General features: G+C 50.3%; 8 protein-coding genes across 8 annotated transcripts; 5 read left to right on the top strand and 3 right to left on the bottom strand.

Moving 5' to 3' along the window:
- Window positions 1-671: 671 nt before the first annotated feature.
- PV05_03264 (fumarylacetoacetase) lies at window positions 672-2057 on the top strand (the record flags this gene model as incomplete). The annotated part of the gene is made up of 2 exons (XM_013463896.1): window positions 672-1383; window positions 1474-2057. 2 exons carry the CDS (start codon window positions 672-674, stop codon window positions 2055-2057), a joined length of 1296 nt encoding a protein of 431 aa, XP_013319350.1.
- A 367-nt stretch (window positions 2058-2424) lies between these two features.
- PV05_03263 (uncharacterized protein) lies at window positions 2425-3456 on the bottom strand (the record flags this gene model as incomplete). The annotated part of the gene is made up of 5 exons (XM_013463895.1): window positions 2425-2521; window positions 2573-2849; window positions 2892-3118; window positions 3161-3195; window positions 3283-3456. 5 exons carry the CDS (start codon window positions 3454-3456, stop codon window positions 2425-2427), a joined length of 810 nt encoding a protein of 269 aa, XP_013319349.1.
- A 391-nt stretch (window positions 3457-3847) lies between these two features.
- PV05_03262 (uncharacterized protein) lies at window positions 3848-4189 on the top strand (the record flags this gene model as incomplete). Its single annotated transcript, XM_013463894.1, has 1 exon — window positions 3848-4189. The coding sequence occupies one exon, from the start codon at window positions 3848-3850 to the stop codon at window positions 4187-4189; it is 342 nt and encodes a 113-aa protein (XP_013319348.1).
- A 27-nt stretch (window positions 4190-4216) lies between these two features.
- PV05_03261 (uncharacterized protein) lies at window positions 4217-4399 on the top strand (the record flags this gene model as incomplete). Its single annotated transcript, XM_013463893.1, has 1 exon — window positions 4217-4399. The coding sequence occupies one exon, from the start codon at window positions 4217-4219 to the stop codon at window positions 4397-4399; it is 183 nt and encodes a 60-aa protein (XP_013319347.1).
- A 159-nt stretch (window positions 4400-4558) lies between these two features.
- On the bottom strand, window positions 4559-5084 carry PV05_03260 (uncharacterized protein; the record flags this gene model as incomplete). Its single annotated transcript, XM_013463892.1, has 2 exons — window positions 4559-4639; window positions 4689-5084. The coding sequence occupies 2 exons, from the start codon at window positions 5082-5084 to the stop codon at window positions 4559-4561; spliced, it is 477 nt and encodes a 158-aa protein (XP_013319346.1).
- A 55-nt stretch (window positions 5085-5139) lies between these two features.
- PV05_03259 (uncharacterized protein) lies at window positions 5140-6445 on the top strand (the record flags this gene model as incomplete). Its single annotated transcript, XM_013463891.1, has 2 exons — window positions 5140-5646; window positions 5699-6445. 2 exons carry the CDS (start codon window positions 5140-5142, stop codon window positions 6443-6445), a joined length of 1254 nt encoding a protein of 417 aa, XP_013319345.1.
- A 706-nt stretch (window positions 6446-7151) lies between these two features.
- PV05_03258 (uncharacterized protein) lies at window positions 7152-7613 on the bottom strand (the record flags this gene model as incomplete). Its single annotated transcript, XM_013463890.1, has 2 exons — window positions 7152-7163; window positions 7215-7613. The coding sequence occupies 2 exons, from the start codon at window positions 7611-7613 to the stop codon at window positions 7152-7154; spliced, it is 411 nt and encodes a 136-aa protein (XP_013319344.1).
- A 3793-nt stretch (window positions 7614-11406) lies between these two features.
- On the top strand, window positions 11407-14683 carry PV05_03257 (uncharacterized protein). Its single transcript, XM_013463889.1, has 7 exons — window positions 11407-11666; window positions 11719-11773; window positions 11829-12061; window positions 12110-13104; window positions 13152-13286; window positions 13343-13467; window positions 13515-14683. Exons 1-7 carry the CDS (start codon window positions 11474-11476, stop codon window positions 14626-14628), a joined length of 2850 nt encoding a protein of 949 aa, XP_013319343.1. The 5' UTR covers window positions 11407-11473; the 3' UTR covers window positions 14629-14683.
- Window positions 14684-15017: the final 334 nt, after the last annotated feature.

Raw genomic sequence — 15017 nt, 5'->3', positions numbered from 1 at the left:
CGTCACATGTGGCGCTAGGCCGACTTCGGATTAGCCCGATTGGCACACCCTTCCACTGCCCCGCGCTCTCTGTACGTATTCTACTTTTCTATCTGTCAGAGACAAGAGACAACCAAGACTACAATCAATGTGCTATTGCAGCCACCAATCCCTTTTCCTTCCTCCTCGTGTGCCGTCCTATTACAAACTCCATCATCTCTCTTGACCCATGATGTATGACGTGCGGTTGCAATGTGTAGGCACCAAGAAAGCTCTGCCCTGATCTTCAAGGGAAATACCAACGCTTTCTTGAGATGCGGCTCAAACCCTTGTGGTGTTAACACATGTGATGAACAAGATATGGTGTCGAGGTATGGCCGGACCACTTACCGAGTTCTCAGACGCGGCGTTGTCGGTCGCTGCGGGCGAGGTGGAGGGGCCAGGGGAATGGAGGACCGGGACCCCTTTGGCACGCCACTCACCAAGAACGTCATTTTTGACTCTTAAGTTAAGGTGCAATAGGCAGCCCAATCTACACAGCACTGCGAGGAGTTATTTGTCACTCGCTGAGAAATTAGTAGGGCATCATAGTTTCTTGACCAAGGCACCTTTGCCCCCCAGACTGCTCGTGTCCCAGTCCTGGGGAACGGCAAAGCGCCCTTGACTTGCTCGAACCCCCTAACATATTCACCATGTATGACGAGCACTTCTCAATCAATAATCTTCCGTATGGTATTGCGATGTCCGCCAAGTACCTGAGTCCTTCGATAGCGACGAGAGAATATGGGAGTGTCATCTTCATCCCTCCACTGCTGGATGCGGGGCTTTTGGGAGACCTGGATTCAGAAGTCGACCAGGCTTTACGACAAGTGCGTTTGTCATCATTCAACTTGGACATGTCTGACCTCACGAAGCAAACCTTGAATGATCTTGCTCGGCTTTCCAGGTCGGTTCGAAGAAAGATCCGCTTAGCCTTCCAGAACTTGTTAAAAAACCAGACGCGGGGCTCGATCCCATCAGACGCCATTGTCCCTATCGAGGAGGTGAAGCTGCATCTTCCGATACATGTTTCTGAGTTCACCGACTTCAGTTGCTCCAAAGACCACAACTTGAAGGCTGGAGAAGCCATCCTCAACATCAGAAAACTTCCGCCTAGCTTTTTACACTTCCCCATGGGGTATGGTGGACGTGCCTCAAGTATCGTCGTCTCGGGCACGCCAATAGCACGACCGTCTGGGCACTACCGCAACGGTGAAAAAGTGGTCTACGATGCTTGCCGTGCACTAGATTATGACTTAGAGATTGCATGCATAGTAGGCGAACCATTGCCATTTGGAACTTCCGTCAAGGCCAATGATGCCGAAAAGCATATCTTTGGTCTCGTGATGCTAAACGACTGGTCCGGTATGTAAAGTCGTGTCGAGTCTGAAGATTGATCTTCACGATCGACCGGTATATGTGTTTGGTGCCTGCAAAAATGCTTACTGTCAGCAGCTCGCGATATCCAGGGCTTTGAGATGATGCCTTTAGGCCCTCTCATGGGTAAGAATTTCGGCACCACCATGTCACCTTGGGTGATCACACTTGATGCCCTAGAGCCACTCCGGACCACGATCGCTGACCGAGACATACCCGTCGCACCGCATCTAGAAGCACAAAACACAGCATTCAACATTCAATTCCAAGCAAAACTGTTTCCACCCTATGTCTCACCACCCGCCGACACAAACACCACGATCTGCACATCGCACTTTTCTTCGTCGTATTGGTCGCTTGCCCACCTCATCGTTCACCAAGCTTCGGGAGGCTGTGGACTGAATACAGGAGATGTACTTGCTACGGGTACAGTTTCCGGCCCTGGGAAGGGTGCGGCAGGTTGCCTGCTTGAGACCACGCGAGGCCGTAAGGAGGACTTTGAGATCGTTTTACAAGGCGGGTCAAGGGCGAAAAGGAAATACTTAGAAGATGGAGATACGGTTTTGATTACCGGTCAAGCGGTCAATCATGATGGGACTCTTGCTGGCGTCGGCTTTGGGGAATGCGTCGGCACGATTGTCACGAGAAGTTCGAAATATTGACATTGAAGCATTTACAATCCAGATGCTCGAGAAAGTCAGAAGCTTGGAACAAAGGGGCTATATAAGATTGAAAAGTGCTCCGCACAGGCCGTGGCGATGACCAATAAGCCCTCTTGGCATTCTCAAATCTAAAAATCTCTGAGTGTAGATGACTGGCGACGTCAAACCACAAGCCGGTCTGCTTGTAGCCCGAAATGGACCACTTTCACATTATCCCGCCCCGTCACCCGAGTCAGTTCTTACCGAGCAAGCAGGCATGATGATACCACAGGTGATTCAAAAGGTTCTCATTGCCATGCTCATGCTGAGGAGTGCTCTAGCCTCAGCTTTGTCGAGACTCCCACATCGTCACCCTACCCATAGCCACTCATGCAATTTTGGGCGGTACCACTGGTAACGTGATGTAGTTGTCATAGTCGGGGCCAAAGCAGATATGGTTCATCCCCCCGAAGCGCTGTTCTGTCCTACGTCAAATGTCAGTGTCTGGGTTTCGTATAGTGTTCGGGGTTGTATACCTGTCATTTCGTCCTCCGTGTGTGAAAATACCCGAACCTTGGGTGTCTCCAGATGATACCTCGAGGACCAGTTGGCTGCCTTCTTCCAGAACCACATTGGTAGGCCAGACTTCGACGTCGACAGTATAAGCCTCACCAGGCAGGACGGGCTGCACATCCGATTTGCAACAGTCTCGGTATGGCAGATAATCCCTGTGCCGTCGGTGGGCGGCGTTGACCTTGCGCAAGCTTACTCTCAACCATCCCTTGGTGAGAGGCACAGGATCGCCAGCTGTGCCTGTGTAAAAGACCTATGAAATGCCTAAAAGGCCTACTTTACCCGATGACCAGGGCTGTTCGGCGGCCCATTCAACGGCGTCGAAGAATGCCTCGCTCGCAGACTTAGACATTGTGTCCAAAAGCCCAGGTGACTGTCCGAGGTCCCTTTCATCGACACGTACAACAGCATACCCGACAGACGTCCAATAGCCAGGATCGGGGGTTTCCCAAGCCGAGTGCGCTGAATTCTGTTCTGGGTTCAGTTCGGAGAATGACTGGACCTGAAAGCTTGAACCATATTCAGCAAATCATCGAAACGTTAGCTCAAACTCGACTTGCTCTCCGTAATAAATGTCTTTGCCATACTGGGAATCGTCAGAAAGCTGCGTCGGTAAAGAACCTGGAAGGGAAATAAAGCGAAAGACTGGTGTTTTAATGAAGGGGATACTCACGGGAACGTAGGTGACTAACACAGGCACAGGCTCGGTGGTCGAACTCTTCGGCCGGTACACGTTGGCTCTCACCACGCCTGAACTGCGTTTCAAGGGGATCGAAACATTTTTTTCCAAGATGTAGGGGAAGCTGTCATTGTCGACCGTCGCAATATCTTGAATCGGATTCGGCATCGTGCTGCTTCAAACACTCGGTCCAATCAACTGTCGTTCAGGAGAAGAGCATGTTCTCAGCAAATATGCGTATCGTCTGTGCCTGTGGTCTTGTGATGTTGGAAATCCAAGAGTACGGTTGACGCAGTCATGCCGTCAACAGATATGGCGAGTCAAAATTGAGAGCCGGTGGTACCGGGAAGTGGAGGGCCTCTCCTGTCGGGTGCCCCATATTTTCTATACCGATGATCACGGATAGATGTTGGCACTTCTTGAACAGCGATACTTACAGAAGCCTTCCATTTTGCAAATGTACATGTTTTCCGATCAGAGACCTACCACAGCACAGGCGAATCGACCAGACGCAACAGATCGGACCGGGGCGCCCTGATCGAAGGATCACTGAAACAAAATGGACGCTAAAGGACTCCCGATTGTCCACAGATTCGTGACGGACCACAACAGCGATGTCAAAGCAGTCTTCAATAAGGCCTTCGATGAGCCTTTGGGGTGGCAAGTCATAGGCAACAAAGCAGAGTTTGCATTTTCTTATGCGACCAATAAATATCCTGTCGACCTGAACGACGACAAAGACATCGATACCTACAAAAAATATCAACAAGATCTCCTTGGTCTGACTATTCCCGGTGGCACGGTCTTGCGTTATGTCGACATGCCCCCCGGGTCAACGTCACCTATGCACCGTACTGTGAGTCTCGACTACGGAGTCGTTCTCGAAGGGACTGTGGAATGAATCCTGGACTCTGGGGAGGTACGAACCATGAAGCGGGGGGACGTTGCGATTCAAAGAGCGACCGCCCATGCATGGCGCAATCCGAGTCCGGACTCTTGGGTGCGCATGTTGTATGTCTTGCAGGAATCAAAACCAATCACTATAGGTGGCAAAGAACTCGACGAAGATTATGGCGATATGCCGCAGGACGTCAAGTCTTCTGGACGGTAATCGTAACTGGATAACCTGAGAATGCTTCCCATTCAAAGTCTTTTGCTTGCGCATAAAATCACAATCGTGTGAAAGCCCGAAATATAGATGTCGGCGGGCTCTTGTAGTTTCACCGTACTCGCCCATCAGCAATCCACCGTGCCCTTTTATACCATCTCATTACCATTCGCCTCCAATCTTATATCTGAAAATGTGAGCATTCAGCTTCCCGCCCGTGGCTCTCCACGCAGAATTCCCTCGCTGTGATGCAATCAGTGTCTGAAGCCCAATGGAAGAGACATAAACTTACCCCGATCAGACCACACCCATTCAACATCAGAAAGATAAAGGCTACCTCTATTGGGTTGGAGCCGTCTGGCCTTTCAGGGCCGCGCTTTCTCTTGTCGATAGGCTTGTATGGTGGGACACGTCGATGTTCGTTGTCCCAGTGCTCCGGGTTTAGAATGGGTTTGGGAGTGTCTCTTTGTGAATTCGGTGGCTCTGGGGTTCCTGGGTTCTCTGGATTACCATGATGGATATCATAGTCCTTAAGAATATTGAGGACGGCGCCAGATACTGGATTTGCGGTTGTGGTCGCTGACATTTCCGCAATGGGTTCACTCTTGACGATTTTGAGCGGCAAAGAGATGGAATTAACATTAGCCCAGAGAATGATATGACAAGCAAGAAACTCTCGGTAGTTCATGGGCGCGTTCGGTAAGTGGGCGATGGTGGAGGTCGTCGCCTGAAGCGTAGGATTCATGTGCCGAGAAAGTCCGACCAGCCAATTTACCGGCCTGGAAGTTTTTGGATATCTTCATGTCAACAGCCTGAAATCTCAAAGGAGCATCAAAGTTTTGCAATTCATACCAATGGCAAACTCAATTGACCGGGTTTTGGCCTCCGCTGTCGAAGGGCAAGCTCAAAGCCCACGCTTCGTGCAGAGTCAACTCAGCAGTCTTCATGCAGCATTGAAGAAAGAAGGACCGGCGATCAGAGCGACTATCGAGAGTGAGAGCAGACATACGACGGCGGAGATTCAAATCCAATATGCTCTAGCACTTGAAGCTGTGGCCGCCTTGTTCGCAGAGAGCAATCTGGAGAAGGCGCTTGAGGTCGAGTACTGGCTCGCGAGACGCGAAAGCTCCCTGTCACATTCGGTCGCTTATCCACTCGCCTACATCTTACCTTCGAGCTACAACTTCTTTAATGCATGTGTGACAGCGGTGGCTGCAGCAATTGCAGCGGGGAGCTGTGTCATCCTCGAGGTAAGACATGATCGCGCTCACTTCACCATTTTGCCGTTTCACAGGCATGCAGGTTCCCAAGATGCTGTCAAAGACCTCAGAACTTACGCAGACGACACTAATAGCAGCTCTTGATCCAGACGTCTTCATTGTCGTTGACAAAAGGATAGATGTTGCAAGTCTGCCTCAACACAGCGTCCGACTCTTTGGCTCCGCAGAACCCAATGTCGTTTACTCGAGAACGGATTTGGTCCCTCCTTCCACTCGGACCGTCGCAATTGTTGACCGTGCTGCCGATATGCAGAAAGCAGCAAAGGCCATCTCCCGGGCTCGATTCTCTTTTGCAGGCCAATCTCCTCGTGCGCCAGATCTTGTGCTCGTGGATGAATTTCGAATCAAGGAGTTCTGCGCACAAATCGCCAAGCTCACCAGCCAGTATTTCGCTACACAGCTGGAGGTCAATGGTCCTAGCCCCAAAGGCACGGTCAAGGCCCGAATACCCAAAATATCAGCCCAGAGCTCGAACAAGCGGGTGCAGAGGTCATTATTTCTGGATCCAGAGGAGCCGCTGCCTGTGTCACCTGTCGGATTTGGCACCAGTCTTAGGGGGTTTTATACTCGGGAAATGTTCAAGTTGCCGAAGCCAGAGTTCATTTCCTACAGTGATAGGAGCCGTCATCTAGCCAGACTGATCGATGGGAACGAGGTTAGTGAGGCAATGAAGCTTCGACGTGCAGCTGAATCACTGGAAACCAAGATGAATCAGCCTGCGGGACGTGCGATTGGGTTCTTCGAGCAGGGGATATTGGTAGGAATTTAGCCTTGCTCTGACGACGATCATAGCAAGCAGTGTTTTTCTGTGGAAGTATGGAGTGCCACTGCTGGCGAGAAAGTTGGTACGCTGAAACAATCGCCAGTTTTAGGTTATGCTTGGATAAAGAGTCGACTACCCGCATCACCGCAGCTCCTGCTTGTGACCTGATATTCAGGTCGGCCGCAAAGTGCCTTGCATATTAGAATTGAAACACTTGACCGGGTGATAAGTCCATAAGACCGAGGGTCTATTCCACCGCAGGCGTACTGCGACACCACAAAGTCCCACAGGCCTGACATTCACTATGCATGATAATCGAAAATACGTGGGTCAAAGCTTAAATAACAACGCCATCTTATCCTAACAAATTACCACCGCCTCAGGAAGACCATGTGACAGGCTAAAAAGTGACATGAAAACTGAGCTTACAGCCAATCAGATCCCCGATTTTCAGAATAAGCGCCCGCTGTTGGGCCATCAAAAATTCAAGCGCAGCTGAATCGGGAAAGCCTCTTGCCTGATCAGGTATCTCGAATTCTCTCACACTACGTGATAGCTTCCTTCTGCAATTCTGAGTGCCCTTCATTTCGAGCGTAGCTAGTCTTCGAGCGTCGGACGCGCTGGTGAAGCATCATGTCTGTCGATCGTGCACTTATGTCCTACACTGCTACGCTGTAGCTTTGACAAATGATCCAAAGGTGTACTGCGAATTTCACATATTCGTCTGGAACTCATATTAGCTTCGGCCAGAGATACGTGACTTTCCAACGCTCACCAATTCCCAGGTCTCCACACACAATTTGCCGTAGGTGCCTTCATCTTCTTTGTCCCCAACGGCTCCTGCCACAAACAGTTCGGCCATGAAGTGGTGATCGCTAGCATGTGCGTCTCTATACTGCGGGTGCTTCATTAATCGAGTAAGAGCGCTCCTCAGTCGTGGTCCCGAGTTCTGAGTTACCCAGACCTCTACCGATTGTCGGAACTGTAGAGCCCACGCTTCAGGCGGCGTCTGTTGGGCGAAATTGTCTCGATGCTGCAGCATAGCTTCCCATTTTTGGCGATAAAGGTTATGCACGGCACCACGGGAGCCGATAATGAGATAGCCTTCCTTGCGAAGTGGTCTCAAGGCAGTCCCGACTTCGATGTGGAAATGTGGATCATATCGAGCGTTCATAGAGACAAGTACCGTTGGTCGACATCTCTGGGGAAACAGGCAAGCCGCAATTCAACGTCGGAATCTCGACATGGGCACTTTCCATTTCCATCTTTGGACCTGAGCAAGACCTGAGCCTCGCCGCTTCAACCTGAGCAAGTCCGGAACGTGGCTGATCACGGTGTTCAATCAGCCTGAGCAACGGATCAATCGTGCACATATCCGGGCCAGGGCCCTGTAACCGGCACCTGCCTATAATTGCCGATTTACCTCCAAACAATGTCTCCGCCAAGCTTGCATGCGGACTAGGATCAGCTAGATAAGTTTTAGGCATGCACACCTAGTTGGCGAGAACCTGGAATAATGGCAACTGACGTTTGTAGGCATGCGAGCTCTCAAGGTGGAAGAGAAGACCCCGTCATTGGAACCTTCGGGTGCGAATTAACATGGAGTTGGGCTCCCCTGATTAAGCCACTTGGAGCTGTGGCTGCGCAAACCTGAGCACGAGCGCGTCGTGAGTCTAGGGCTGGGGCCCATCAAGCTTCGGAAGGGCCTATTCCGAGGCCCCTTTGCTTTCTCGGTCGAGTTTGGTTCTCAAAATCCAGCAGCTGATTAGCAAAATCAATATTTCGTGTGAGAAGTACTCTGGTCTGACCAAATCCGTGAGGCTGAGCAAGGCTGACTTGATATAGGTAACGGCGACGCTCTCTGAGACTGAGAAATTGCGCCTGTGGCGTTCAACATGAGACGAGGCAGTTTTGCGCAGCCTTGCATCTGTGCGTTGAGTTTGCCTGCTGCTACTTCAACTTCATAGTGTAAACGGGTGACAAAGCCCTGGTAATATCGGAGAGGTCAGGTTAGGCAGGGTAGGCAGGGTAGCCCACGTCTCTGGATGGGGTAAGGCCAAACGCAGTATTGAGATGTTGAATGCCCGCGGATGGCACAAGAAAGTGTACGGCACGGCCTCAGAATGCCTATGTTGGCCTCAATCGCGCATGCAAGGACACATAGTAGCTCGAATAGAACATAAAACAAAACGAAAGAGTACGAAAGGTGCGCGGGTCGACAACTTGTATCCCCTTGTGTGATAACTCGCATGTATGAATATCTACAAGGTCAGGTGTGTTTTCGCCATCGGGATGGGGGCATGCCTCAGCCTTGCCACTCCAGCCTTGCCCCATCCACATGCCAAATACTACCTATTTTGAAGAGGCAGCTCAGTAACCCGGTACAGTAGGCCTCTCTTTCCTTCTTCCATACTCGCATTGATCAAGACCCCATTACAAAGGAAACATCTGTCAGATTCGTCGTCCACCACAACCATACCCGCATTGATTGAAACCCCATTACGAAGGCCTGTCAGCTTTGTCGTCCATCCCTACACGTTTCTTACTTTCCCGAAGCCACATGCAGCACCTCAAGTGAGCCTCGGATCGAAGGTAGTCCTTGAGTTTCCCTCGGAGTTCGTCCCAATCGAAGGATATCATTTGTGAACCGTCAATATCGAGAAATTCGGCGAGTTCAAATTGAGGAGATAAGTCCGTTGGAGGAATAATAGATGTTTGACGTCCTATTCGCCGCCTTGGTTCCCCAGTTTCAGGATGGCGAGTCCAAATCTCTAGAAATACTTCTGAGATCTGTCCTACCCACTGATATCCTTTGAACTCCACTGGGCCATATTCTCCTCGAAGAGAGAAATCTTCTTCTAGAATCTCAGATTGATTTTGAGGTATATTAAGTTCTGTATAAGGTGGGCGTCGATATTTTGGACTTTCCGTGATTTTGATAAGAACGACCATAGCACATGTCGGTTGACCGATAAGCCAAAGTCCAATGTTTTTCTGAAGGTCGTTATATTTTTCAGAGAAGCCAACCTCAAGAGCCCATTTCAGCTCCATTTTTTGAGTATTGTTGTTTCTCACAAAAATTCCGAGATCGGGGATTTTGGTTGAGCCTTCATATTCTGCTTCAAACCCAGTACGGATTGTTAGATTTGTGAAAATATCAATTCTTTTAAGAAGGTAGTTAGAAAGGACTCGATCAAATAGAAGAGTGAAGTGTTTGTGAAGAAAGTTGATGATAATTTCGTGTAAGCAGGAAGGTATAGTATAGATTTTGAGAGTTGATATGGCGGAGTTGTATGAAAATCTAGGCAACCTATAGAAAGTACTTAGTAAAGTATTCTTTAATAGATAAAGAACGTCAGAAGAGAGAAAAATAAGAATATGAACGTACCTATTGCTTTCAGATTTCGGGCCGTCAAGATCGAACTCCTCACACAGTTGTGACCACTCAAGCTCAGATATTCTGCAGACAAACGGCTCGTCGAGGTCGTAATCTCTGACTCTCAACTGCGGGTTGTAGAGTTGCTGTAGAAATATACGCGCTTGTTCGGTTCCGGTTGTAGGCTGTTGTGTAGCTGCTGAGAGTTGTTAACGGCTAGAATGGAAGAGCGTGAAGGTATTCTGACCATGTCTTTGAGATATAGGTAAGCCCGAACTGCTCACACCGTCTCCTGAATCTATGTTTATAGACATTGAATGAAGCTGGAAGATATGGTGGTGAACTCAAGTCTCGTCTTTGGACAAGAGGGAAGACCGAAGAAGGCGCGGTGCGTCAAGTCTCGCTTTCCGACAAGACACAAGACACAAGACACAAGACACAAGTCTCACCCTCGGACGAGAGAGAGACAAGAGACAAAAGGGCAGCCAGCAGCTTAAAGGTGGGGGTGAAAAGTGTAAGACAGGACAAAGGACGCGCTCAGTGAGCTCCTTATGGCTCTAGAAGGGGCCCGAGCGCGTGGCGGAATGTTTCATTCCTGACGAGACTCATTCCTGACGACACTCATTCCTGACGAGACTCATTCCTGACGACACTCATTCCTGACGACACTCATTCCTGACGACACTCAGTCCTTGCGACATTCATTCCTGGGTCGCAGCGTTAGTATTCCGTGGCCGACTGACACCAGCTACACCAACCTCGGCAATCATGAGCACACAAACTTTGGTACCGGCGCACTTTGTTCGAGATAGACCTTGCTGTCGCGTCTTTGTATAGCCACTCCTTGGTGTTTGAGACGTTTCAATATGACATCGACATCCCCGCAACCCTGTTGAGACAACTGTGAAGGAGAGGGGACAGGTTGTAGTAAGTAAGGTGGAGGGTGAGCTGGGCCCAGCCGCAGCCGGCCCGGAGCCGAAGTTGAGCCGGGCACGAGCCAGCCTGAGCAAAAGCGGCGCGAGCTCACGTGGGGCAGGAGGGAGGCAGGCATTGATCCTAATCAGGACGAGATACGTATCGTGGCACACTCGCTTTCCTCCCCCAGGATCATGGTGGATCCATGAGAGAACCAGTGCACTGGGCTTTGCGCTATCATCTGTGAGTACGGAATGTATAGCCCACTGTTTGCGTTGAAAATGCTCACCCTGTCTGGTCATACTTGCACCACAAGTGTGGCCACCCAAAAATATCGATGAAGAGGTACACAATCTGGATACAGCGTACTGAAGGCCGATCGATGACTTCGTTACAAGATCCGATCGCTCTCTTCCGGCCATCACTGCTGCCGATGGCCACAATGGCGCGGCAAAGTAATTGTTGGTCTCCTCCACATCTGCCACCCTCGGAACGGCGCCACTCCTCCACCTACTCCGAAGAAGGGTATATGCCGCGTGCGTGTTCAGACCACGTGACCCTGACTGCCGATACGTCTCACGTGTCACCCAAAATTGTTTGCTGAAACTTCCCCGCTCGCCCACAACAATCCCCCAAGGGGCCCCCCTGAATCTCCTCCACCAACCCATCTCGCTTTCTCTTCCTCATCTTCAATCCGACCACGCGGTTGATGTGGACGCAACGCGACAGGTCCCAGTCACACTATGCCCTCCATGTTACCAAGTGATGACGCCGCAGAATCATTAGACTTGGTGCCAGATGGCACGATCCTCTCGCCAAGTCCAGTCATGTCCATCTCAGTTGAGGGAAAAGGTCAACGAGCAGGCTCCTTATCATGCAAGACTTGCGGGAAGGTGTATGCGCGACCCGACCATCTAGTGCGCCATCAACGTTCTCGTGAGCTTCATTAATCATGCCAACGACGGTGGCCAGCTAAATGTGTCCATAGATTCCCAGACGAAACCTTTTTCTTGCAGAGTGTGCGGCAAAGGTTTTGCCAGAGCGTATGTCGTCGAGTTGTCTTCTTGGGTCATGTCAAACTGATTGTCCGGATTCTAGTGACGTGCTGAAGCGCCATGTTGCCAACCATGAGGAATCCGCCGACCCATTAGCAAAGCGACGACGAAAATCGATATTCAACGGACGATGTCGTGTCGCAAAGGCATGTAGCGCCTGCGCAGCGGCAAAGTTAAAGTGCGAAGAGGAGAAACCCTGCCGGCGTTGTCAGCAGAAACAACTGTCCTGCCTTTACACGGATTCCACTGCACCTATTGATGATGGCACTGGTCAAGGTGAATTAAATAGACCATGCGCTCACCTGAAGTACTGACTTGGCCCAGTGCAAGCGCCGCCGGCTGAGCAAATAATGACTCAAGAAGGAGCGTTTCCCGACTTTCAATTTCATATGCCTGATTCATCTGGAGCACCAGCTTTTATGATATCTGACGATGGGCGGACCAACACAAGCTCTAACCTTGGGTCGAAGCCTCCTCTCACTGCCACATCAGAGCAGAAGGCGCAAACCCCCGATCTAGCGTCACACAACGGAAGCCACGACGATTCACAAGCCTTCAATTTGGGTACCGATTTCTCCTATGATTTCGACGAGTCGTCGCTCGCGTATTTTCTGAATGATATCATGCTTCCGGTGACTCCTGTTCCCGATGCCCAGCATCTGCTGAACGAACAACATTACCTCCCGCGCACACCTCGGGATTTCCTAGACTTTGGAATCAATCTGGAAAATATTCCGGAGCTGGACATTTTGCTTGGGACACAACACGCCGACGCAATACCTTCAGCGAGCAACAGACCCTTAAATCCACTTCCAGGTTCAGGCACTAGAACCCCGATTTTTGGGGACGGAGTATCCTCAGGAAACGCCGCGTTCATGCGATCAGTTTGGATGTGGACACCCACCAATCAGAATTATGGCGGCGAGGACAATCTCAATCTTTCCCTGCCGTATGCCGATATGGAAAGTCCTGAAACTCAGGCCGTGGCAGATGATCGACTGTCCAACCACTTCCTCGACAACACCGGGCGGGATAAAATTCTTGTCTGTGTGCTAACGACCTGCGACTCCTCACTCTATACAGCCATTGCGTCGTCCTTTCCGAGCGCCCAGCTCCTGAACAAGCTTTTACATTTCTACATGACAATCCATCTGAATCAAGTGGACGCCTGGTTGCATTTGCCCACCTTGGATCTGGGCGAGTCATTTGAGCTTGCCGCAGTCATGGTTGCTGCTGGGGCTGTCCTATGCTCCGTGTCATCGATACGAAAGCTCGGCTTCGCGTTACAAGAAGCATGTCGAAATTTTCTTGCCGAAAAGGTAGACATTTAGCCCGTGTATTCCTGGATCGCCTGACTCTTGCACAGATTGAGAAAGATAATAGATACATTCGAGATCTTACAACCCTTCAAGCGTTCGCACTACAACTTCAAATAGGTCTCTGGAGTGGAGACAAGCGCAAGATGGAACTTGCTGAAAGTTTTGCTCAACCTCTGATCACTGCAAGTACTAGTACTTTCTGAAATTCAGCCAGTCCTAGACTAACTGAGGCACGCAGATGGTCAGAAGGGCGGGTCGGCTTGGACGCCCTAAAGGGCAGCCATCTCATCCTACTCATCAAGACACCCCAGATACGTTGGAACTGAAATGGAAGCAATGGGTCTATGCCGAGTCATACAAAAGGTTACGAAGATACTCTCCATTTCTGCAAAATATGCTGACACGATCAGGCTTGTCTGTCATATTCTCATTCATGCCAACCAGGCTTCTATGGCTTACCAAGTTCCACCACTTTTATCAGCATCCGAAATTTCTTTCGGTTTTCCGGCCTCAAAGGAGCTATGGGGTGCGAGTACTGCGGAAGAATGGAGGGATGTCTATCTCCAACACAAACTCGATCCTCAAGAGAAAAACGTGGCCATTTGCCAAGGCATCAGCAATGTGGCAGAGCTCAAAAACCAACCAAACATCGACCTCGCTTTCGCTGCTTGCATCGTCACCTACAGCATTTGGGCCGTAGCCTACAGCGTTCTTCAGCTAAACGCGCTCATACGATCGCCGTCTTCTGGTCTCAACCATGGAGGTCTCTTCTTGAGCAACACTCATGAGCCCGGGGCCGTGCATCTGATAGAACAACTAGTCCTGATCCTTTCTGATTGGAACGGGATATTTCGGCCAGAAATGGTGCTTGTCTCCGAAAGGACACTTCTCAATCTCCACGTGTCCTTTGAGCAAGTGCAGTTGTTCGCCGGCAAAGAAGGTGAGGAGGAAGCGCGCCGCGCATTCCCATTCTTGCAGCAGTGGGCCAAGAGCAGCGAATCTCGCAAAGCCATATGGCATGCGGGCCAGATTCTCAAAGCTGCGAGAATGTGTCATGCTCAGGCACTTCACGACTTCGGTTCGATCTGCCTATACCACGCTGGTCTTACGTTTTGGGCTTACGCCGTTGTTCGTGCGGCTCTTCCAACTAAGAATCAGACCCAGACACAGTCATCGAGCGCTCACATGACCGCAAATGATGCAATTCAAATCTGGCTAGATGGAGACGATTCTCCTGCGGTCCAGCGATTCATAAGTCTCGGCCGCGGCACTCCGGTCGTACGTAACGGCATTGAAAGCTTGAATGGAACGGTAACTTTGAGTAACCCAAAGGGACTGATGGAGCTGTGCATCAATGTGTTGAAGAAGAACCGAAATGGCGGCGACAACGGAACTTCTTTGCCTCTGATTGAAAATCTGAGCCAGTTGATGCATGACCTGGGTAACGCTGCGCATGGGGTATTGTCCGGACAGTTGAGACGTTACAGGGGACACCAGCCAGGAACGCAAGAAGATTCGGCGTAAATACATCACGAGGACCTGCATGCTCCTGAAAAGCATGCATAAATGGGAGACTTCCTACTTCAAACGACTTGTCCTTGTATCCCGTGGTGAACATCCTCCACATAACCCAAAGGGATCCTCCAAGAGAGAAGTCTATCTAGGCAGCCGTTGAGGCAACACTCACGTGACTGGGCAACTGCCCTGCCGCCACACTAGAGACCGATTAGGAGATACGGCGGCAAGGAAAGCACAGACAACCTAGAGTTGATTCCCAGCTGCATTTTTTCTTTGAAAGATCTATGAGATCGTTTGATAATTCCCGCGCCAGAGTTTATAGGTGACCTTTAGAAACCAACTGCACAGAATAGAACATACTCCATAACTCGAGCTTAAGAAAATCCTTTCGGAGG

The sequence above is a fragment of the Exophiala xenobiotica genome, assembly GCF_000835505.1.
Source record: "Exophiala xenobiotica strain CBS 118157 unplaced genomic scaffold supercont1.2, whole genome shotgun sequence".
Taxonomy (NCBI): domain Eukaryota; kingdom Fungi; phylum Ascomycota; class Eurotiomycetes; order Chaetothyriales; family Herpotrichiellaceae; genus Exophiala; species Exophiala xenobiotica.
The sequence above is the reverse complement of the archived record's forward strand: the minus strand, read 5'-3'. Positions and strand labels throughout refer to the sequence as shown.

What these genes read in the sequence shown, in the direction of transcription:
- PV05_03257 (XM_013463889.1), top strand. Translation starts at nt 11,474, where the DNA reads ATGCCCTCCATGTTACCAAGTGATGACGCCGCAGAATCATTAGACTTG. An exon ending in GAAATTTTCTTGCCGAAAAG is followed by an intron (nt 13,105 to 13,151) that starts GTAGACATTTAG and finishes ACTCTTGCACAG; the next exon opens with ATTGAGAAAGATAATAGATA. An exon ending in TATGCCGAGTCATACAAAAG is followed by an intron (nt 13,468 to 13,514) that starts GTTACGAAGATA and finishes TGACACGATCAG; the next exon opens with GCTTGTCTGTCATATTCTCA.